The sequence below is a fragment of the Chamaea fasciata genome, unplaced genomic scaffold (assembly GCF_029207755.1).
Source record: "Chamaea fasciata isolate MVZ Bird 193981 ecotype frontalis unplaced genomic scaffold, bChaFas1.0.hap1 SCAF_1, whole genome shotgun sequence".
In the NCBI taxonomy this organism is placed as follows: domain Eukaryota; kingdom Metazoa; phylum Chordata; class Aves; order Passeriformes; family Sylviidae; genus Chamaea; species Chamaea fasciata.
In genome coordinates, this window is record NW_027094086.1 from 96067098 (window position 1) to 96091105 (window position 24008).

General features: G+C 39.5%; 1 protein-coding gene across 2 annotated transcripts in view; it reads right to left on the reverse strand.

Moving 5' to 3' along the window:
* The window catches only part of LOC136293443 (receptor activity-modifying protein 3-like), a 47830-nt gene that overhangs the window by 4993 nt on the left and 18829 nt on the right, over positions 1-24008 (reverse strand). For both annotated transcript variants that reach the window (XM_066190232.1, XM_066190242.1), the window contains exon 3: positions 22305-22437. In XM_066190232.1, the coding sequence (XP_066046329.1) occupies positions 22305-22437 (133 nt within the window). The remainder of the gene's footprint in view (positions 1-22304; positions 22438-24008) is intronic.

A 24008-nucleotide genomic window follows, 5' to 3' on the forward strand; every position in this document is an offset into this window, starting at 1 on the left:
GGCATATTCACTGGGAGCCGGGTCACAAGCTTTGTGACAAATGGGCCAAAAAATTAATAGGAGTTTTAACTCAGCTAAGTAGTCCAACAGAGAAAACTAAAAATCTAAGCATAGTCTGAGCAACAAAATCCATATAAAGCTGTGCTTTAACCTGATACACTCAGGACAACTGTAGTTTGTATTGAGGAACCAACTCCTTGGTCATACTGCACATTATTGAAAATACTTTCAGAGAACATATAAAATAATTCCTTTCAGAGCAATCTCTGAGCTATAACACATTTATTATGAAAGACAATTTTCAATATTCTGGAACAATACCTCATTTTCAGAGCACACACGCTTTTTCTCCTGTACTTCATCTTACCACTAAACTAGATACTAACAACCGTGTCACTGTTTTTTTTGTTGTTGTTGTTGTTGAAACTGTGGAAGATTTTATTTTGTGAGTATTTTACCCATGAGAAAACATATTTTTTATGTATTACCTATAACTAAGAACCTGGACAGCAGGCAGTTATTATGAGGAATGGTAGTGGACACATTTGCCTTAATGGGACAGTGTTTCATGGAGTGTCCACTCAAACTGTTAAATTAGGCAGCTGGGTTTATTACATCTCATCTGTCTCAGGGTACACAGTTGCCTCTCACTCAAGGCACTGAGCCCCTCAGTCTAAGTGGGGCTTGAATCTCATCCACAGTTTCCCATATCTCCAGGGAGGAATGTCGTACATTCTTGCTCTTTCTTCCTCAATATCCCTGCACAGGAAAACTGCAGCGATGATTGGTTTACAAAAGCACAAAACCCACAACCCTCTCCTCCACATTTTCATGAGACTAAGAAAACAAATAGATTGTTTAATTAAGAGTTTTAGAAAATAGCATTTTCCAATGCAAAACTGCTATTTGAAAGAATTCCAAACAATTCTCAAAAAGCTGAATACCATATATGTACTACTTAAGACAAACATTTGAGGGCATTTTCTGGCTGCAGCCAGTAGACCCACTGTCAGTTCCAACAGGAGAATCTTTCCACCTCTCCAGCACTCATGAATAGCCCACCACAGAGACACTCAGCACATAAGCAGTCAGGAATGTTTTGCAGTTGCTTAATGATGAGGGCCAGGAATTAAAAACCAAAACACAACACTTTCACTACCTCATTTTAAATAAATCAGTTTCATGACTACTGATTTAATTATAAAAGGGCAGTACAAGATACACACAATACATTGTGAGTAATTTTTGTTACTCTGAGTCCATTAAGTACTCAAAATATAATGAAAAATCTCTCTATCATAATTGAGTCTTGATGCAAACTAGGTAATAGATACACCAGGGACACTCGCTTCTGCTACTCTACAATCCCAGACAGCAACCTAGAGGCACTGTTCCAGGACACTACAAGTCATGCAGTGTATTTTAATAAAGATGCTTTAAAACTATTTGCTCTCCCCCAGATTATTCAACCAAAAATTTCTTTATATAAAGTCACATATTAAATTGAATTACCATCCTTGTAACCACCACCCAGACACAAATATAAAATGCTGAAATGTAAAAATATTAATGAGAAATAACATATGATAAGAAAGGCTTTTCTTACATAATTTCCAGATGAAGTGGAGGCAGGAAGTAGCAAAAACCCTCAGAAAAATAAAAAGCCTATTCTTACGTGAGATGCAGTCAGACTGTACAGAACTTCAGAGTGTAACAGCTTGGTAACAACTTCAAACAAGGATCCAAACCTTAAAATGATAATATCCTACAGTTTCACCACCATGTAAAAAGGATAGCTTTAATTTTATAGTGAGTTAGGATCTTATAAATATGGTGGAATATTTCTGAGATTTTCTCACTCAATGTCTCCCCAAACAGATTTCTGTCTCTGTCTCTCCATTCTTTTAATCACATATCTTCTGGCAAGATGAGTATTCTCACAGTCACATTTTTACCTCCCTAATCAGATCAGATCTACTGTTGTGCAGCTCCAATACAGAATTCAGCCTCAAGAAAATAATGTGCTACAAAACGTAATGTTATAAATGGGCAGGAGACACAGTTTCCTCCTTTAAATGCCTTTATTAATAAACAGGGTCTCGAGGGGCGGCCTACGTCGCTGCTGCTCCCTTTACGTCCACACCGCTGAGGAGGAGGTGCAATCCACTTTGCTGCTCGTGCTGCAGAGTGGGAGTTCTTGCCTCACGGGGGTTCCAAAACACTCTTATGGCTCATGGAGTCCAGGGGTGTCTTGCTCTTTAAGTACTTTGTAAGTTATGGTGAGATACAAAAGCTTATGAAAACCCTCAGCATAAATACCCTTGTGTATGTTTAGTCCAGTGCTGTCTTTGGCAGATTTAAACTTTGAGTTGGCTCGTTTTGGCTAGGGGCTCTTGGTGTTGATATGGTCCCATCATGCAGCTGGGCTCTTTTAATTTCCATAAGGGTGGCAGCAGCAGCCTGACTGACAGGCCAGTTGTCAGCAGGAAGTAGGAAGAGGATCTGACGGGAAGTGGAGCAAGCAGGGAACAAGCCAATGGGACAGGCTGGGTGCAGGCAGGGTGCAGGCAGGTAAAGCAGCAGCAGAAATGGAGAGCGGTGATGCCAGGGAGCGGTGATGCCAGGGAGCAGTGATGCCAGGGAGCAGTGATGCCAGGGAGCAGCAACAGCTTGACTTGATGGAAAGGCTAAGTGGGATTTTGGGGTGAGGGATACAGAGTGGACAAAACTGCCAAACAGCATTATAACTCTTGAACTAAATTTAACAAAACATTACAACTCTATAACCAACAACTTATAACTTCATCACCATTCTTATTTATCACAGTAAGGAAGGGAATGAATGGGGGAGGGGGGAAACTAGTTTAAATGACAAAATTATAAAGTATAGTTTACTCTCATGCCACTCATAATGGACATTGTGACAGATTTACTCATATTGATCGGACCTACGTTTGCTCTGCCGACTGCCTTTCATTATTTCTGGGTTCCCCTGCGACTTTGCCTGGTGCCCAAATGGCAGGACCCTAGAAAAACATTTAAGCGAATCCGGATTCCACAAAGACGTTGGAAACCCTTCTCTCACGGGTTCGGGTGCAGCTCCGGCGCACGTTAAACCTTCGCCGAAGTGCGGAGCACGTTAAGCCTTTGCCGAAGCGTGGAGCACCTTTAAGCCTTCGTGTTCAGCTATCTGAGGCTGGACGGAGCGAGGGGGTCGGTCCCGACGGAGGTGCCACTGTCACGGGAGAGGGAGTGCCGCGGTGAAAAACATCAGTTAAGTAAGGTAACATGGAAGCGGAATTAAAGGCGGCCACGTGGCTTTTGTGCCAGCTCCTCTCAAAGAGAGGTGAAAAACTAAAAGAAAGTGATTTAGAGCAGTTGGCGTTGTGGGCGAGAAAGAAAGGAAAATTACATAAGGCATCTCAGTCTTTCAGTGTCTCTGAATGGCGTGAAATTGGTGATTTACTTTGGGACACGGCAATCGCAGGCGGCAAAGACGGGAAAGTCGCGAATGAACTGGGGGCGGTTTGTAAGAAAATTGTAACTACCTTACAGTCTTTCTCTGCTGAGAGAAGGGCTGTCACAGCTGCCCTTCAGGCTTTTGAAGGGGTGGAGGCTGAAAAATTAGATCCACAGCCACTGCTGCAGCCGCGCCCAACAATCACGACCTGGTTGAGTTTTTGTAACTTGCGCCCAATGAAAGGTTCGTCTGTGCATGTCCGTTCCAGTTCCCAGGATGTCCTGGATCATGTGACACAGGCGGCGGAAGTGTCCTCTCCGCTTGCTAGACCAACTGCGCAGAAACAGGACGGGACTCCACGGTCCCCTTTGGGGGGCGTGGTGAATGACATGAGCTCAGGCGGAGCCAGAGGCAGGACGGAGCGGACCTGAGAGGCGGAACAATGAGGCGGAGCTGAGGGTGGAGACGGCGGCGATGCGGAGCAGCCCACTCTCTCTCCAGCCCTTCCCCCCCCCCCCACCTGCGCGAGAGAAGCCAGCGGTGTGGGGGGGAACGAGTGCCGCGAGGGAAGACAGCACGGAAGAGAGCCGGTCCCAACAGGTGCAGCCGCCGCAGCGACAGAGACAGCAGCAGACCACCCTATCCCTTTGTCTCGAGAAAGGCAGTGACAACAATTTAAAACAAAGAGTGCAAGTGAAAAACATCATCAAAGTTCGAAACTTGCTGAAGCAGCACATCAACAAATACTTTAGAGAGCCACGAAACATCACATCCTCAAGTGTGGAAGTCGGAGAAGCACAATTCCCTTCTTCCTTTGTCAAGTAACAGATGACAGTGACTCCAGAAAATAAAATACAGCGATCAGCTTTGAAAGTATATGAATTGGCTGATCCCAAATGCACACATTCTACCTCAGAAAGTTACCCTCAGATTTTCACCTTGTATGCTGCTCAAAAACTGTTTGAACAATGACAATTTATACCCATTGCAAGACGGTGACGACTCAAACCCTCGACTCTGTACCCCCCACACGACAAAAAAACCAAACAAACAAAAAAAACCAACAACAACAAAAAAAACACGAACCCTTTCTTTTTCTCCTTGTTTTTCCCTTGCAAAAGAAAAAGGGGGAGACCCGACCCTGGCTGGACGCGGCTGGAAGGCTGAAAGCACCGACGATTTCAGATTCCTCTGAATGAAACACACAAGCAAAGTGACTGCCATCATAGTATGGGAGAAAGACCTAGTGTCCTGAAACAGGAGTGAATGTTTGAGTGAATGTTTGATTTGATGTACCTGGATCCAGGCTGAGTTGTGTTTGAGGTTGTGTCTGATTGTCCTGGGTTGAAGTATATTCTATCACCATCTTCATGAACTGTTGAAACCAGGTGAGGCAGTGCTCCCTGCCTCCTCCACTCTGGCTTATCTTCTGTTAATGGGCCCATCAGCACCTTTGCTACACAGCTCACAGATAACCCCCTCCTGGACTACCTCCTGTTAATGGGCCCATCAGGCCTTATCACATGACTCACCATCCCATTGTGAGATGCTCCGCCCAGAGGGAGAAACCAAGCATTCCAGCCTGGATATAAGCTGAGACTCTGAACACCAGAGTGGCGCTTACCCACTGGATTCCCAGAGGACCCGAGCTACCAGACCTTTCTACAGGATCACTGCTTCAGGAAGACCACCTGATCTGGACTGCTTCCATCACTACGCTCAGGTTGTATTCTGACTCTGTCAGTGGTCTTTTGTATTATTGCATCTATTTTATTTTACTTTCTTTCCTTTTTTCCTATTAAATTGTATCTCTGACTTGAAGCCTCTCATTTGTTTTGCCTTCAAACTACTACACTGATGTTGTGGTAATATTAGTTTTTGTGTGATTGAAGTTTAGATATTGTTAAGTTGCATTTAATGTTAAGTATAAGTTTAATTGTGTTTTGCGTTGTGTTTTTAGTGTTATAAATTTAATGTTTGCAGTTTTTCAATTATTTTAGGTTTTTAATTGTTTTAGGTTTTGTTTTAGGTTTTGTTAAGAAGTTTGTTCTTTCTCAGGACAAAGAAGTTTCAAAGAATGATCCTGCTTGCGTGTCGAGCTGATTCACCTGTGCATGTCTGACAGTCAAGTGTGCCATCTGACAGTGATACAGAAGCTGACGGCGGTGACTCGCCTGGGGCATCAGCATGAAAAAATAGTTTTTATAGTTATTATTATTATTATTATTATAAAGTTAAGCGTTTGTAATTAGGGAAAAACATTGCAGATATAGAAATGTTTGTTTTAAGTAGTATTTTTCTAACGACAGTAGCTGGGATGCTTGACATTGAGAAAAGACAAAACATGTGGGTCACTTGGGCAAATCAGACTGGACAAGATTCATTTTGCCTGTCTTTAGCCACACCATCCAGTCCTTTCCACACGTGTCTGATTGGAGTTCCATTGTAGTCCATGACAGAGTTCAAAAACTGGACTCACGCCAAAATATATACCAACTTAACTGAAGCCTGGAATGTGTGGTGCAATAAGCCCACTAAGTCCTCCAGCACTGGGTTTGTCAATTGGTGTGAAGCTAACAAAATAGCAAAAAATGGTTTGGGGGCACAAGCTGTTGCTGTTGCACAAAATCTTAAATTTATCAGTACTGAGCCACAAGAATTTGACCTCCTTGGTTCAGTACCAGGAAATTATTGTTTAATGTTCGGAAACATGAGACATCCCAAAGTCGGTGATACTTGGGCGTCTCCCAAATCTCCATTGTATAATAACTATTCAGAATACTGCAGCAATTGGACTCATTTGATAACACTGTCAAAGACTACTGCGAGGAAATTGCCACCAGGAATCTTCCTCATCTGTGGGAATCGAGCCTGGTCTGCAATGCCTCAAAGAGCTGCAGGAGGTCCATGTTATTTTGGAAAATTAACGTTATTTGCTCCCACCATTCATCAAATTTCTACATTGCCTCAAATGCCCCGACGATCAAAACGTAGCACAATTGAATTAGACCCCAATTGCAAAGACACGGTGTCCTTATGGGGACGTCCAACTGTAATAGTATCTTCAATCTTTGCCCCAGGAGTTGCTTCAATGCAAGCTCTCACACAATTGAGAACTCTAGCTTGCTGGACAGCAAGGCAAATTAATATAACATCTAATATATTTAGTGAACTCGGCGCAGATATTAAGGACATCCACCATGCAGTTCTTCAAAACAGAGCTACCATGGATTTTATTACCCTTGCACAAGGACATGGATGTGAAGAGTTTGAAGGCATGTGTTGTCTGAACTTGTCAGACCATTCTCAATCAATTTACAAGCAGCTCACCCAGCTCAAAAACAACATGGGAAAAATTATGGTTGTTAGTACTCCTTTTGATAAATGGCTCACTTCATGGGGTTTCACTGGGTGGATCAAAGATTTAATTCATTTTAGTATTCTTCTTTTTATTGTTATCATAGCTATTTTAATAATAGTGCCTTGTTTGTTAGCATGTGTCCGAAAAATAGTAAGTCATGCCTTTGCCTCAGTTTGGATGGTTCAGGATGAAAAGGAAGGATTTATAAGAGAATTTCTTAGAGGAGGAGGGCATGATTTCTATTTGGATTTTAACATGTAAATGATAGTTAAATTAAATTAAGTTCAGTTCAGTTAAGTTAAGCTAAGTTATATTGTAGCCTCAGTCTGGCTGATTCAAAAGAAAAAGGGAGATTTGTAGGAGATGAGCTGTACTTGAATCATCCAGACTGAGCAATATGCTAGGCCTCTGCGCCGTGGCACTGAGCCCTGTCTAGGTTGTGGCGCAGATAGAAATTAGTGCCAAGTGTGTGTTGCATTTAGAAATTTCATTTAAGGTGTTGCAAGGGTCAAAGGGTTTGACAGTAGCTAACAAGTACAGTAATTGGTGTGGACGTAGTAGCTACCTTAAACAGTTTACTAAACAATAGGTGTTTGCATTCTTCCCTGTGCCTTGTACCAATGAGAATGTTTCTAGAAGTGTAAATTATATAGAGTGTGTGAAACCTGCCATCTTACACAGAATAAAAGAGGAAACGTAGCAGTAATCATATTGATCGGACCTACATTTGCTCTCCTGACTTCCTTTCATTATTTTGGGGTTCCCCTGCGACTTCGTTGGTCAGCTAGTGAAAGCCTTTAATTTTCTTACGCTTCTTACCAAAGGAGACAGCATGTTGCTGGGGGCAAGTATTGAAACACATCACATGTTTTTGTGCACATCAATATTTGAAATTTTACAATTAGAATTTTAAACCTCGTATTATAACACGTGAAGGGAAGCAGGAAGCATTCCATAATTCAGATCCAAATTATAAGACCGTCTTTTGATCTCCAATAAACACTTCTCAGAGCTGAAAATGGCAGATGCATGTCTGCTACCTCATCAGCTTTTTCTCTATTATAGTCAGTTATTTCTCTATTCAATTCAGATTACTTCACAATAACAGGGCAAAGGCAATACCTGGCTAAGATCTGGATTTTTTTCTTTCACATCAGCTGTGCATCTCCCCTCAGTGTCATTAAGAAAACCATTAGCATTTTCTGGTACATATTCTCCTTCAAAGGCCAGAGATGAGAGCCCTGAAAAGCCAATAACAACCTTTGAAAACACATTCCTAGTATTTATGGCCATATTCCATTTCAAATCAAAGTTCTGCATGCTTAGAGACAGTCAGTAGAAACACTGGAATAATTGTAGGGCATGATGCACAAGACAGCTTCCTTTAAGATTCCCCTGCCAAGGAAGGGTGTGCAGGATAACTAGTATTTTGTACAGCTTAGTCCCACAGTGCTGTTTTGCCTAGCAAAAAAAGCCTCATGAAAAAAAGGAAGCTAGTAGAGCACTACTCTCAAATGTGCCACTGTAGTAATGGAGAGACATACAAAGCAGTACACTATCCTTGTATCTATCTCAGCTCAACTCCTTCCCAAAAGAATTTCCACCTGACTGTCAATGGATATGCACAATCCTCACTCCAGTCAGTGCAAGTGTAAGCGCTCTTGGTGCATGCAGGCATTTGGGTCAGCCACTGACACAGTCACCTGTTGAGGTGGTTCTGCTTTCTGCTTTCTCCCAAATACATCATTCACTTTGTTCATTCACCTAGTAAAGTTTGCTACAAATAAGAGCTCATTTGTCTCCACTCTTATCAGAATGTTCCAACTCCGTGATAAAACCATAACTCCACCACTGCTTCCAAAATTAAATGCTCAGCCAGCTTCAATCCAATCATCCAACACCTGGGGAGGAGCCAGAGTCAGGAGGGAAGTTGCTGGCTCAGAACTGCTCTGAGCTCATGCCACATTTCAGGAGCTCAAGGCTTTTCTTTGCATCTTACATGAACCAAACTGACAGGTGAACAGAGAAAATGTGGCTCAGATTAGGACTGGTGCTCCACAGCTGGGCCTCCATACAGCCACTCGAAACAAGCAACCATGAAGCAAAGCAATCACTTTTCTGACCAACAGACAAAAACTTACAGGGAAAGAAATAATAGAAGGGCCCTCCTTCTTCATTCTAGCTTACATCTACAAAAAATTGCTTCATATTCCATTTTTATGAGGATATTAAAGAGTACTAAAGTGTCACCTGCTGAGTGGAAGCTGTTATTAGATTCCACTTAGACCAAAGTAGCACAAGCCTTTTATAATACCACAGCACTATTTCTTCAAGTGGAAAGAGAGGAGAGAAATATCTGGTAATATGCAGCTGTGAAATAAAAATCATCAGTCAATCAGGCTTAGACTTTGAGAAACACCCACTGTAGCATCTCCACAGATTGAAAAAATTAAAATTAAAAAAACCCTAACAATTAATCTGCTTTTAAGTTGAACTTTTCATCATCATTTTCATAACCCTCCTCACATAATTTTTATGAGCATGTAAAGAATATACATTTTTCTTGATTATTTATGGAAAATGGGTCTTACATAAACTCAAAAAAATTCCTGTAATTAAAAAAGCCACTTGCTTTGGGAGGAGAGTGGCTGTTGTGTTCTCCTCCAAGCAGAGTAGAAATAATGGGAGTCAAAAATCAGTCAACTAATTACAGATCTTAAACTTCAAGATTATGTCAGCTACTGGACTAGTTAAAGAATAAATCCTTTTCGCAGTCTTGCATTATAAACGAATTATGTGAAATTGGAATCTAGGTATGGACAGTTCACAAACAAGACCAAAACTGATGAAAAATTAAGCACAAAATCAGAGGAATGGTAACAACATTAGAAATTTATTTAAAATGAAGCATAAAGACCCCTAGGGAAGAATCCTAATAGCGAAAAGTTCTGCTTATCTACTATTCCAGTACATGATTATGTTTTAGCATGACTTTGACAGCACAGCATGCTCACCTTTGAATGTGGGTTTTTTCCTTTCTTATGTCTTCCCCTCTTATTTGTGGTGGAAAAGACACATTTTGTCTCCTTACGCAGCTTCTTGTTGTGCTTCATGGCTTCCCAAGACTGTTCAAACATCTCACACACACAAACAGACCCAAAGGGCCTTACTCCTTACCCAGAACTGTTTATGAAAGATTTGAGAGTTGCAACACTTCCTGCAGCTGCTCAAGGGTAAGCCAGCAACTTCCTAAGCAGGTGCAAAAAATATTACATCAGGGGATTTTGGACAATGTCCAGCCAGACTGTCTGCAGACCAGAAGGAGAGGGACCCAGCATCCTGAGACTGTCACCTGGGAAAGGTAGCTGTTTCTCCTGGATCTGCTAAGTTCATTCACCTTCTTCTTGGGCCCAGCTAAATTCAACCTCAGTTTGAGGAAGAACAATGTGATGTGGCACATCACCCGTGAAGTGTCACAAACTCTCGACATAAGAAAGCTGTTACAGGGTCTGATAATACTTAAGCACCGTGAGTAGTAGGGTATTTTCTGAGCCTTTATCAAACTCCTCTGGCTGATGAAAACAATGACTTATTTTCACAGTGATGGTTAAACACCAGTCTGTTTCCCTGCATAGAAATAGCCAACAGCAGAAAGATCCTTACATTTTTGCACCTATTTTTTGTAAGTAGTAATACTAATACCTTACCCCTGCATACTGCTAATCAGCCTAGATATATATTAGATATATATACTCCCCAGTAACAGGAAGCAAAAAACCATGATAGATTACAGTGCAACGTGGTAAATTATACATAATATAGAACCATACTAAGATCATTGTGCTTCTTAAGCTACCTTCCTGCAGGTAACAATCGGATTCAGTGCCTCACTGATAACTCCCAGTCCCACAGGCAGACAGAGAACCCAATTCTAGATGCCAGAATGCTCATTTTAACATTTCTATGTTTATTTTATAACAATACCTTAATATGAAATAATACATTTTAGCAGTCAGTGAAATTTAAGAAAGATATTTATGTATCTGAAAGGCAAAACATCAGTTTCTTGAAAGCTGCAAAGAATTGTGCTCATAATTGTTCATCAATGCACTATGTCTTGACAGCCTTTAATTTCCACTCCTTCTATACTCAGCACTTATCTTAGAGAAAATTTATAATTTTACAAAGCTGCCTTATCTCTATTATTTTTTATGCGCACTACAGGCACCTCATACATCGCCTTCAAGTTTGTCAATGCAGCCAGCAACATGTGTTTATCTTTTGCAGATTACACAACAGGCTGAAGAAGTTGACTTATCTGCTTCAGAGTACAGAAGATTACATTTCTTGTCTTGGAACTACTTTCCAACACTGAATTGTGTACTATTCTGTAAAGATAAACAGAAATGACAGAGCCTTGGCAATTAACCATGTAAAGTACTTTTTTTAAAAAAGTATTATTACATAATAAACTTCTGTAATTGAAACAAGACCCTGAATACAAAACATATTAGTATTCATACCTATTGTGTTGTCAACAGTTAACCACATGAATAATACCACATGTAGCCCAGAGCAAGAAAATCTATTTTTTTTGTCTCTGCTGAGTTAATCTCCATTATTGTACTTTTATGGTTGATCCATTTAGAAAACAAGAATGTAGAAACTGTTTTGCAAACCAGAAGTACCAGGAAAGTTTGCATTAACTTTTTCTTTTCATAATACGTTTATATTTTCATTTTCACTGCCTCTAAAAATATACTGTCCATTATTTATGCATTGCATAATTCATACCAGTCTATCAAGTTATACTATATTATTTTACCACCAAGTAACTTTACACAGAAATCTTATTCAATGGGGGTTTTTTAAATACAGCCTTTTACAATAAGCTCCATGAAGACTGTTTTCAATTATTGATCTTACCACAATAAAATTCAAAAAGGTCGTGAAAGGTGTTGAAAGGCATATCAGCTGACAGTCCTGAGATTTAACAGCAGACTGCTTCCTAACATCACCTTTAAATTGCTTATATTATTTTATTCCAAGTGACTTAGAATTATTACATTTTTATATCTTTAACTACTTGTTAGTTGACTTGGAAATATGAGCACTGATACTGATGGCCACCTTGTGAGTATAAGCTATCACCATTAGTCCAAGGCATCAACTGAGGTACACATCCATTTGGCTCACAGCACTCCTGCTAAAATATTGTTACTGCGGTCTTCAGTTGACATTGGCTTCACCAATGTTGAAAATTCTTCCAGAACTTTAAGAAAATATTGGTATTTATATCAGTGACCTCTTGACAAATGCCAGAATTCACACGTTTTTTGAAAAAAAAAAATACTCAGGAAAAATAAATGTAACAGGTGTTACAACTTGCTGAAAAAAAAGCACTTGAAAAACTGAACCCTAACATTAAAAACTGTAAAGTTTTCAGCTCATGACAATGAAAAGGTAATTCTCTTCCTACTTAGCAGGAGACTCAGAAGATCCTTCTCTTTTTTCATACTAATAGAACTTTCACAAAGATTTGCAAAATTATTGATAAATTGCAGAACAGAAAGATTTAAGCTCTTAAAAACCTTGAAAATATGGATAAAAGGCTGAAAAAGCACATTATTCTGGCATGATATGGTCATGATATGTTTTTTTAATGAAAGACCCAATGTCTCCTGTGGTTTAACAAAGAAACAGTTATCTGTGACAAATAACAAATTCCAGTTGTTTTCTCTTCTCCCTATTCCACTGCACTGGTATCCCTGAATGGTGGCTCTTGTAGAGTGTGATTATAACATTTATTGTAGTCTAAATAACAAATTGTCCTGGGTTGAAGTATATTCTATCACCATCTTCATGAACTGTTGAAACCAGGTGAGGCAGTGCTCCCTGCCTCCTCCACTCTGGCTTATCTTCTGTTAATGGGCCCATCAGCACCTTTGCTACACAGCTCACAGATAACCCCCTCCTGGACTACCTCCTGTTAATGGGCCCATCAGGCCTTATCACATGACTCACCATCCCATTGTGGGATGCTCCGCCCAGAGGGAGAAACCAAGCATTCCAGCCTGGATATAAGCTGAGACTCTGAACACCAGAGTGGCGCTTACCCACTGGATTCCCAGAGGACCCGAGCTACCAGACCTTTCTACAGGATCACTGCTTCAGGAAGACCACCTGATCTGGACTGCTTCCATCACTACGCTCAGGTTGTATTCTGACTCTGTCAGTGGTCTTTTGTATTATTGCATCGATTTTATTTTACTTTCTTTCCTTTTTTTTCCTATTAAATTGTATCTCTGACTTGGAGCCTCTCATTTGTTTTGCCTTCAAACTACTACACAAATACATGGTTTCAGTTCACCAAATCTGAGTTCTTGGTAGTTAGCATACATAATTCAGCAGCCTCCCAAAATATTTGCAAACTTCCCTTAATCCTCTAAAATAAACCCATTTACCAGTTTCAAGTGAGCTCTTCAAACCAGGTTGTGCTTGCAAAAAGCAAGATTTTTCAGTGTCTAAAATGAAAACCCAAGAAATCTCATCAGAAAAAAAAACTGATAAGGGTTTGCTAGTTTGTAGCACAACATGTCTGTAATATGCTGCAGAACAAACTGATGGATTTGTATTTATAAGCAAAGTGGTCTGCAGGTCATCACAGAATTTAGAAATGCTAGTGTTCTTAATTTAGCATTACAATTCAGAAGTCAGAGTAATTCAGTAAAAATTTAACATTCATTAATGTTTTTCACCACCCTTCTGCATCATGTAAGATGGCCACAGCAAACACAGTTTTAGAAATGCATTGCTGTAATTCTTCACTAAAGAGAGAAAAAAATATTAGAAATGAGTAACCAAAACATTTCCAATACCTCATTTGGAATAATCAAATATAGACTTTATTTTCATAGCCATGTATTATAAAATACATGTGCCTCTTCTTCATAGTAAAGGTGATAATTATAACTGCACTAAAGAACCATATTTCAGCCGCTGCATTCATCAGAAGGAAAGCAGTTATAAGAAAATGAAGTATTCCTGCCTCACGTCTAACCCGGGTGTCTGAATTTAAACTAACCACTTTACTTATATTCATCAGGCCATATTCTTATCTACACAAAATAAAATAAAGCAAATACATTTCATATGAAAGTATGATCTGAAATACAGTTCCTATGGAAGATATTCCACTATAGCCCCATTATGGGACCAACTGAGCCTTTGCATTAATTTCATAGCAACTAGGATGGCTGATCCCAAAAGAGCACATGATTTTACACATTCTCAGCACTACCCTGTACCTGGCTACTCCATGAGATTTTATAAACTTTAGGTTTCTTTCATTCCTAATGTTTTAAATAATAGATGGCAAGCATTATTATTTCTGCAATGAAAAATTGCTATTGTCAGCTACCAGCATGATGGCAACACAAGTGCTCAAATATGATGTTCTTTTCCATTGTTTTACTTCCTCACACCTAACTGATTTATAGGCTGCTTTGCTTTGCTTTTGAAAAGAAAGGCATGAGTCACAGAAGGAAAACAGTATGTTCTTGGGGTAATAATTATCACTCTGGTTTTGCCATTGTTGCCTTGACCTCTAGGAGGTTTTAGATGGCTTTTTTAGTACAAAACTACTGTAAGTTTTGATATGTAAAGAGGTGAAAGAAATACACAGGTAAAAAAGATTAAATATTAGCATCATCTTCTCAGCTTTCACTGAGAGCTTAAAAAAAAAAGCAGCAACTGTATCTGTATGAGAAGCTCAAAGGGAGACAATCCTACCAAAGAAGACCAAATGACAGTGTCTACTACACCAGTCCTTTTTCTATACCCCACCAAACACTATGCTGTAAATCAGCTACACTGACATGAGGCAACACAAAGTGCAGGTTTACTCAACCTTCCTTCACAGAGACACTAAACTGACAAAGAGTATTTCTTCTATAAAATCTGGACTAACAAAACTGAGAGGATTTACAGCTGGCTAAATGTGGGATTTTGATCACCCTTCTCAGTTAGATCTACAGAGGAAAAATAGGTATTACACTTCAGACACATACAGGACTTTAGGCGACAACATTGCAGAAAATTACCCAGAGGCCAGGCAATATGAAGGCCTTTTGTTGTGTAAGCACATTCGTGATTTGCAGCATTTTTATCATGACTTTGCCCAAGTTAAACCAGAACCAATGTAGTAGACTGTCTACAGGGATATGGATCCCAACACAAATACAGACACCTCCCTCCTACATGACACAAATGAGGAAGGGTGGGACTCCCCCTGATCAGTACTGTTCTGGATCTAAAATTTCATGTGCTGGTCACTCAAACATCCAGTTTCCAGCAGCCTCAGGTTGCCTTTCGCATGAGAAAATCACATGCAAAAATCCAGAATCAAGACTTTTCTGAGAATATTTGAAAGAATGAACCAAAGGTGTCAGCTTTCTAATTTTGAGACCATTACCGTGGGAACATATTAGCTCACACCAATCAGTGGCTCACTTCAGCCGCAAAACAAACCCAGTGGTTTGTCTGAGATATCCACTAGGGATTTGTATTGAGATTTGATGCTAGGGAATATGACGACCCTATCTGGAAGGAAATGGAAGAGGCCGTTACCCAGGAAAAGAGATGGCTGAGATACTCGATGACTTTTTTGCCTTGGTCTTCACTGGCAAATGCTCCAGTGAGACCCCTCAACTTGCAGAAGGCAAAGCAGGAATTTGGAGAATGAAGAGCAAGCCACAGTAGGAGAAGACCAGGTTCAAAAATATGTAAGGAACCTGAAGGTCCACAGGACCTGATGAGAGGCATTTGCAGGTCCTGAAAGAACTGGCAGATGAAGTGGTTAAGTCACTATCCATCACATTTGAGAAGTCACAGCAGTTCAGTGAAGTTCCCATTGGAAAAGAGGAAACAACTCCCATTTTTAAAAAGGAAAATTAAAAGGAGCACTTCACCTTTGGAGACAGACTGAAATATTTAGAGTTGTTAAGCCTAAGAGCAGAAGAGGCTTTGTGAAGCCTTACAGCACCTTCCAGTACCTAAAGGGGGCTAAAGAGAGCTGAGAGGGAGAGTAGTGACAGAACAAGGGAGAATGGCTTTAAACTGAAATAGGCTAGATTTGGATTAGATATTAGAAATTCTTTACTGTCTAAAACAGGTTGCCCAGAAAAGCTGTGGATGCTCCATCTCTGGAACTATTCAGGAATAGGCTGGATGAGGCTTTGAGCAACCTGGTCTAGCAGAGGATGTCCTGGTCCACAGCTTGGAACCAAATGATCTTCAAGGTCCCTTCCAACCCAAACCACTCAGCGATTCCTTGGTTTCCACAGTACATTCCTCTTCTGTAGAAGTTTTGTCATTAGCAGCTGGATGCAATCACTGATCGGTGTCTAGATCAGGCTTCTTGCAGCAGTCAGTGTGGAAGATGAAAAAACTTAGATAACCACTTGTCCTGGGGTGACGTTGTGAGGTTTGTATCCCCAATCGTTTGTTGGGTCTGGGAGCAGGGGGAAGGGAGAGGCATGCGATTTGTTTTCAGAAACTTTCCTCCACCCGCTGGCCTTGAGAGTTGGATTCAGTGAGGGACGGAGAGATCTTTTTTTTCTTTGTGTTTTTTTTTGCTCTCAGTAGTTAGTTAGTTAGTTAGTGAGTAGTCAGCAGACGGGGAGAACCTTCGCTTTTTTTTCTTCTCCTCCTGTTTTTTTTTCCTTTTTTTCTTTCCTGCTATTTTTTTCCTCCTTTTTTTGCCTTCCCTTGGAACTGTTAAAATCTCCCAGGACTGAGGACCCAGGGGAGCAGTGTGGGGGGCTTGCACCTGGAACCCACCAAGATCCATCCTGTGCAGCAACGTTTCCCAGTGCCAGAGGGACTGAGACAGAGCAACCACCGCCAGGAAGGACTTCTTTTCCAAAACTGTCATCTCTCCAGAGCGGCACGAAGTTCTTGTCATTGGGTATTGCCCAATTTATTGTGCTGGGGAGTGCTTTGCCTGTTTAATAAACAGGGTTCTTTCCATTTCTCCCTGAGAAGTTTATTTTTTTCTGAACCGGTTGGGGGAGGGGAGGGGAGGGAAGGCCCCTTAGGTTTCCTCCTAAATCTGCCTTAAACCTCTACACCAACCAAGAAAATTAGTCACCTTGGAGGGTTCTTATACACACACTCAGCCAGCAGAGGTTCTTAGCTCCAAGCTTTAGGAAGTGTGGGCATATAATTTCATTTTGGGCTGCACATGTTTCTTCCAGAGTTTGCCTTCCCATTGATCTTAATGTAATCTGGCTTACTTTTATGTAATATTTTACTAAGTTTCTTTGAAAACTAGGCACTTTTACAGTTAGCTTAGTTGGGCCAAATTGTAACAGGCAAAACTCCCACTGACTTTAAAACTGAGCAACAGGATTACTTTTCCAAATTAAATCAAATTTAGTCATACATATTTTTTTCCTTAATTCTTTTTTTTCAAATCCTCAGCATATGCACAGAACCTGGGTGGACTCCCTATCATCTTCAATGGGACTGAAACTGTTTATAGAATTAACATTTCATGTAAAGTATTGTTGGAAAACTACACTAAGGCTATACAGAAAAAAGAAGAGTTATTTACAGTGGGCACAGACCTTGGATCATGCACACAGCAAAGCAGGGAATTTCATCAAGTACACATATAACTGCAATGAATCTGCTTCAGACATACAGTTAAAGAAAAGGTTTGCCCTCTTCTATGAACTGAAATTTAAAAAATCAGAAAAATCAGACTTCTAACATCTTTCGGGTGCTGTAAAGCAATGTCACACAGCCACTGCCTCACAGCAAATTAGGGACTCCTTGAGCTGTGGAAATAGGTAAAAAGAAATGTAGGAATTGGAGGAAGAAGTTTGTTACAATCAGTCCTTTTTCTCAAACAGAAAATCCAGATCTGACATGTGTTACGTGCACTACTTTGCCAGAAATCTCTTCTAAAACACAAATTGCTGCACAAATTGGTGAAAACCCTTGGACTCTAAACCCATAGCTATTCCTTGGCTGCTTGGCTGGTAAACACAGAAGGACTGACTGGAAGCTCCCAAAGTAGCAGGTGTGCAACCTTAGACACTTGCGAGATGAGCGCTGTAACAGTAGTATTGGCTTGAAATAAGAGAATGTTTCACCTGTAACAGATTATGCCATCTGTTTATAGATGGAATGGGTCAATACTAATCTTTTAAATGAAGATTTGATGTCTTTCCATAATATATTCAGCTCCTTCTTACAGGGTTTAGAATAGTGACTACTGGGCAGATTGTGTGGCCTATATTATGTAACACTGCAGACATGGCCACAGCCATCTCTCTGGCCTCAAAATTACTGAAATGCCGGTAACTACACTCAGAAATATTTGGAAAATGGTGATGCAGAAGAGAGAAGACTGGTGTCTGGGAGCAGGCCAAAAGCTTAACAAGCCACTCAAAATCATCTTCAGTACATTTTGGTCCCACATTTCCATAGGGGTTAGGCCTAGGAGACATGCGCAGATTTGCTTAGAGACTGTTTGTTGTAGCTAAATTGTTTCCAGTTAGAAGTATTTGAAAAACTGTTTCATGAACTAAGAATAGAAAGTAATCTAAGCAGTTACAATAAGGAACATTTTTTCAGGTTCATGTATGACAGCTCTGGGAAATCCTGCCTTCATCTGGCCACTTGTTTCAGGAATTAGTCATACCTGGCCTCTCAACTGTAGTCCCACATCAGGATTTATCACAGCACACACACACAAAAAAAGTCTGACTGTTAATAATGAATTTTGGCTTGTGGACAGTAGTTGATTTTACATATTCAGGTGTAGTTGCTAAATATTAAGAAGGTAATACAGAAATATAACACAAAGTTATTATATGTAATGCTGCACTATTAACATACATGTTACTATAAGTAGACATAACAGAAATACTACACATGAAAAGTAAAAATCTTCTTACAAATTCCAGTCTTCTGGCAAATGAAAAGTATATTTGCTTTTGTTAATTCCCCATATAGCTTTCACCCACACTTTAGTGTCTGCTTATTTGCTTGCCATGTACCATAACTTTGAGTCTTTTAAACAACCTTGTTGTATTTTCATCTTCAGAACTCTCTCTTAATAATCTAAAGGCCTCAGCAAAACTATGTATAAACAAACTCCTTCTCTTCAGTCAATGAACATCTCTGGCTGTGTATTGAAGTTTCTACCTTTCTTGTAAGCAGTTTGTGGCTGCCCTTCATATTCTGATATCCAAGCTAGAATCACTGAAACCCACCATGTCTAAATGACTTAAAATATTTTTAAATCCCACTTTGATCCCTCATCATACTTAATCTTTCAAATACCTTTGGACAATTTGACCCAGAGCACTTGTATCCTAATTAGCTGCGAATTCTCACAGGAATATGCAAAAATTAATAGGGATTCATTTAATAGTGCTTCTGTAAAACTTTACCTGAGAATTTACTGTTTATATGTGATCATCTAACATTTCCAGCGAGATCAATATCAGCTGTGGAGGCTTAAACTGTCATAGTGGTTTGCAGTACCAGCTGCCACACACAGAAGCCTCATCTGTCCAAATCAGTGAAAAGGCTGCTTTTTAAAGAACCCAAGTTTGTTAAGAGTGTCAGAGATGTCAGAAAATCTTACAGTATAATTAGGTTACAGCAAATTGCAGTCCCTGCAAATTCTCTCACAAATGTTTGGCCAAACAGTGAAGCACCCATAACCAAAGGACAGCCATTTACACTGAAGAGCTAGAACTCCTCCATGAAACAAGAAATCTAGAAAATTATCAGATTTCTAAGTGAAAAGCACTATATAGAAATTACTGCATGAAGAAACAGTTTCTTTTATACAAAGCTCACAGTTTTAACCCACTATCTGACCCAGGCTGATTAATTGTTACTGCTGGAGCCTAGATATAAAATCAGCACAGACTAGTACTACTAGTTTGAATTTACATCTGAATTTCAAGTGCTCATAGCTAGATATACCAGTTTTTCATTAAATTGTCAGATTACTCCAAAGTAGCAAGTGTTTTTGTCCCATCTCTCAGGGCTCCTCCAATGAGCTGGAATAAATTAGCCTGTATGCGTCCCTGACCATGGCACAGGGGTTGGAACTAGAGGATCTTAACAGGCACTTCCAACCCAGGCAATTCTGTGATTTTATTTGCTTCTTACAGAATGCATGACATCAAATAATCATGTCTATTCTCAAAAGAGTAAAAATCTTAATGGTAGATGGACATTTGCTGCTTCTTCAGTGCAATGAACCCTTATGATAAGTTCGTAATCAGACTTCTAATGCTTGATTAATCCTTGATGCAGGAAATAAATTTCAAAACAAATTCCCCCTGCTACTCTCTTCTAAAGTAAAACTTGAAAAATAAAAAAGTTTTTTTAGAAAATGTGTATTATGTAAAAATGTAAAATATTTTTCCTCTGTAAGAGCCTTGAATTCTTCTGGAACTGCTTTTGAGGAAAAATGAGCAAAGCCTCAGAGCGATCAACTTCTTCAGAAAAATTTTCTTGTACAGGGAATGAAAGCAACACCAAACAGTAGCACAACTGTAAAGGATAAAATCAAGGTTGATTCTTAACTCTAACTCAGAGACTCCAGTCACCTCCAAACCTTAAAAAATTTGTGAACCAAAGCATGTAAATTATTGAAGAAATTTGAGCAGAAGTCTTGCAAAAAGATGCCTGTTTTTTCACCTGCATTAATAAAGGCCCAGTCTAATATTTTGGCTCCTATAAGTACTTTTCACTGCTTCAAGTAATCCCATTAGTTGAGGTCACTTATCAATTGAAACAAGATATCAGCAACGGAATCTTGTGATTCTAAAACAGTTGTAATGAAGGTAAAATGGAGCAAAATTACAGCATTTCCATCAAAATAAATAAAACATCTTGTACCTAGATGAGTTATAAAATTAAATTTATCGCTCCATAATGTACAGATATGTATTAAATAAATTTAGTAGTACCAGCACTGCAAGAATTTTCTTTTTCTTTGTATACACGCACTTCTCTGTCAGATTGGACTGCGATTTCTGCAAGCTGGTTTAGAAGAGCAAACCTTCTCTTGCTTTTCTCCACAGCTGGAGAGAGCTGCATGAGTGCATCTTTCCCTCCAGTGCCATAAGATTTAAGAATCTACCTTTTAAAGGTCTGCAAGATTTTAAAGTCATCAAGGTGTGCAAATAAATGTGCTAAGAAGGAATAGCATCTAAACTGATAATATGCTGTCAGATTATGAAACATTATCAACGGGGGGGGGGGTGGTATTACAACACAGGTGTAGGCACTAAGGGAGTAATGAGGAACTGCTGCAACACAGCACTGCAGTCCAACATTTCATTATCTGTTGAGTCTGTTGATGATCAGCTAGTTAAAGTCTTGTATCACATGACATGACACTGAATGGGACACAAGACCAACAATCCTACGAGAACATATTTGGGGCTCAATGACACTGTAACAGGTGTGGGGACAGCTGGCTTGGGGCTACTCTGACTCCACAGCAGCCTCCAAAAACAGCACCAGCACAGTTTCAAATGCAGGAAGATGTTCTGCTTCAGGATGGCTCAAACCATACCAGCTCTATTTCACTTGAGTCTTGTTTTCTGAAGTGCTGAACACCTGCAGTTTCCTCTGATTTCAGTTGGCATAGAGGGTACTCAGCACTTCCGAAAACCAGGCATTATGCATGAGCAGACATGGTCTTAAGAAACAGATGCTCCACTAAGCCAAAAATACCACCAGTTTCACAAACCCTGTGGTTTTTCTCCATATCAGAATTTGAAGTGTGCAGCTTTATAGAGGGATGTTCAAATATCTCCGGTAACTACTGAACAGGAAAAGAGATTAGAGAATAATAATGCCACCCTCACTACTGTCAGTCTTGCAGTATTTTAGACATCCAAACAGAATGGGGGGTGCTCACTCTCTCCATGCTAGCTGGCAGGCAAAGAAACAAATGACAGCAGGTTCAATAGGACAAATCACTTTACATTTGGATAGGGCAATTTCACATGAGGTGAATTTCTGAAACAACGTCATGTTACTGAAAAAAAGGAAACCAGAGGAGGAAACTGCATTGCTGTCAAGAGAGAGAACAACATGAGTCTAAAAGCATTATTGCTTTAGTGGTTTCACAGAAAAGACATTACTTAGGGAACATTTGCCTAAAAGGCACAGAAATATAGATTAAATGTGAACACAACTGTCTGAGGTAATACCAGCTGGTATTTAATAGGTTAGTTTTCATTAAAGTGGACTATTTTACACACTGTTTGAGTTAAGAGATGGGTGTGTCTGTGTGCACATGGCCTTACTGCAGGGCTTAAGTGCTACAGCTTAGCTCTCTGCAAGTAGCAACAAGATACAGAAGGTTTTCTATTTTCTGGAACAAAAATATTTTATATGCATTAGGGGAGAACTATTAAAACCAAAACTAACTCTTACATGATAAATTCTGTCAGGTTGCACCACTTTTTAGAGTCCACTTTTCTCATCATCTCTTCAAAGGATTTTCCACAGGCAGGCAACTTCTCTAACATGAGAGATTCGTTGCAGAGCTCAGTCTGTTGACGTGCACCTAGGAAACATCAGAAGCACCTTTAATCACAAACACTGAAACAGAAGCACAAAAACATCACTCAAATTTGTTCACACAGTCCAACTTGCCACTTACATTCTCATAAGCTTAGAATTTAATTTTCTAAGCAATTTTAGAAAATAGACAAAATACCTATTTGCATAAATATGTTAAAAACATAAGTTGGTATAAAAAACTAAATATTTCCAAAGATAGTACTGCCTTTTAAACCAAGCATAGAGGAACCTATCTAATCACTGTTCTAGTCTTACTTAGCTACTACTCATACTAACCCATTTGCATTTTTAGTTAAAAGCTAACTGGATTTCTCAATCCCAAATTTCAGTGTAGAAAGCACTTTTCAAGCTTACATCAATGCATCACATTCAACTAACTATATTACTGTGAAATCCCTTTAACATTGGAAATATTTGTATCTCTTACCAGCTAAAGCATGTGAATTTTCACAATCACAGCTTTTTCTTTAGTATAACCACTAAAGGAATTGTCTAGATCAAGTCCTATGAGGAGTAGCTGATGGACCTTGGGGTTTAGTGTGGAGAAAAGGAGGTTCAGGAGACTTTACTGCTCTCTACAACTTCATGAAAGGAGGCTGTAGCCAGGCAGGGTTTGGTCTCTTCTCCCAAGTAACAAACAAGAGAACAGCTCCAAGTTGTGCCAGTGGAAGTTTAGATTGGATATTAGGAAAAAATTCTTCACCAAAAGGGGTGGAACAGGCTACCCAAAGAGGTGGTTGAGCCACCACTCCTGGAGGTATTTAAAAGATGTGTAGATGTGGAACTTACGGACAAATTTTAGTGGTGGACTTGGCAATGTTGGTGTAACAGTTGGACTCCATCATAGAGGTCTTTTCCAACATAAACAATTCTATAATTCTATGAATTATCTACAATTATCAAATGCTGAAATTACAGCATATAGCTACTTGCAACAAAGAATTAACCTTGAGCAAGCCTGTAACTTTTTCAATCTATAATGGCAACTCCAGTATATTTAGTCAGTCAAATGTTTTTCCCATCCAGCACATGCCTGTGTTGGAGTACAAAGATAATATATTGATATTTCTTATAAAATCGAAATTCTGAAAAAAATTCTCTTCAGACTAATGTGTTTGATTTTGATAAGCCTGAAACATTTTGTTTTGATCAAGCCATTAAACATGTCTTGCATTATCTCTACAGATCCCACTATTTTGACCATTCTTCTGTAAAAAAAAATGCATTAACATTGAAAATTACCAGTAAATATATGTATATAAACATCTTTAATACAAATGACTAAATTAAATTAGTCAGAAAAAAACTGTGTAATTTTTTCCCTTCACAGGAGCTCAGATCCAAGAAATGCATTTACCTGGACAAGACTGCAACCATAACAAACTGGTATATGAGGGAATCCCCCGAGAACTCTGGAGGAACAGCTTTTTTTAAGAATAAAGCCAAAGAGAACACATCACTTACTCCTAAAAAAATTTTTCACTGAGAATATATTTATACTAGGGAGAGGAGGTATTCACAGTTCTGAACTACAGTTAATCACCACTGAGAGAA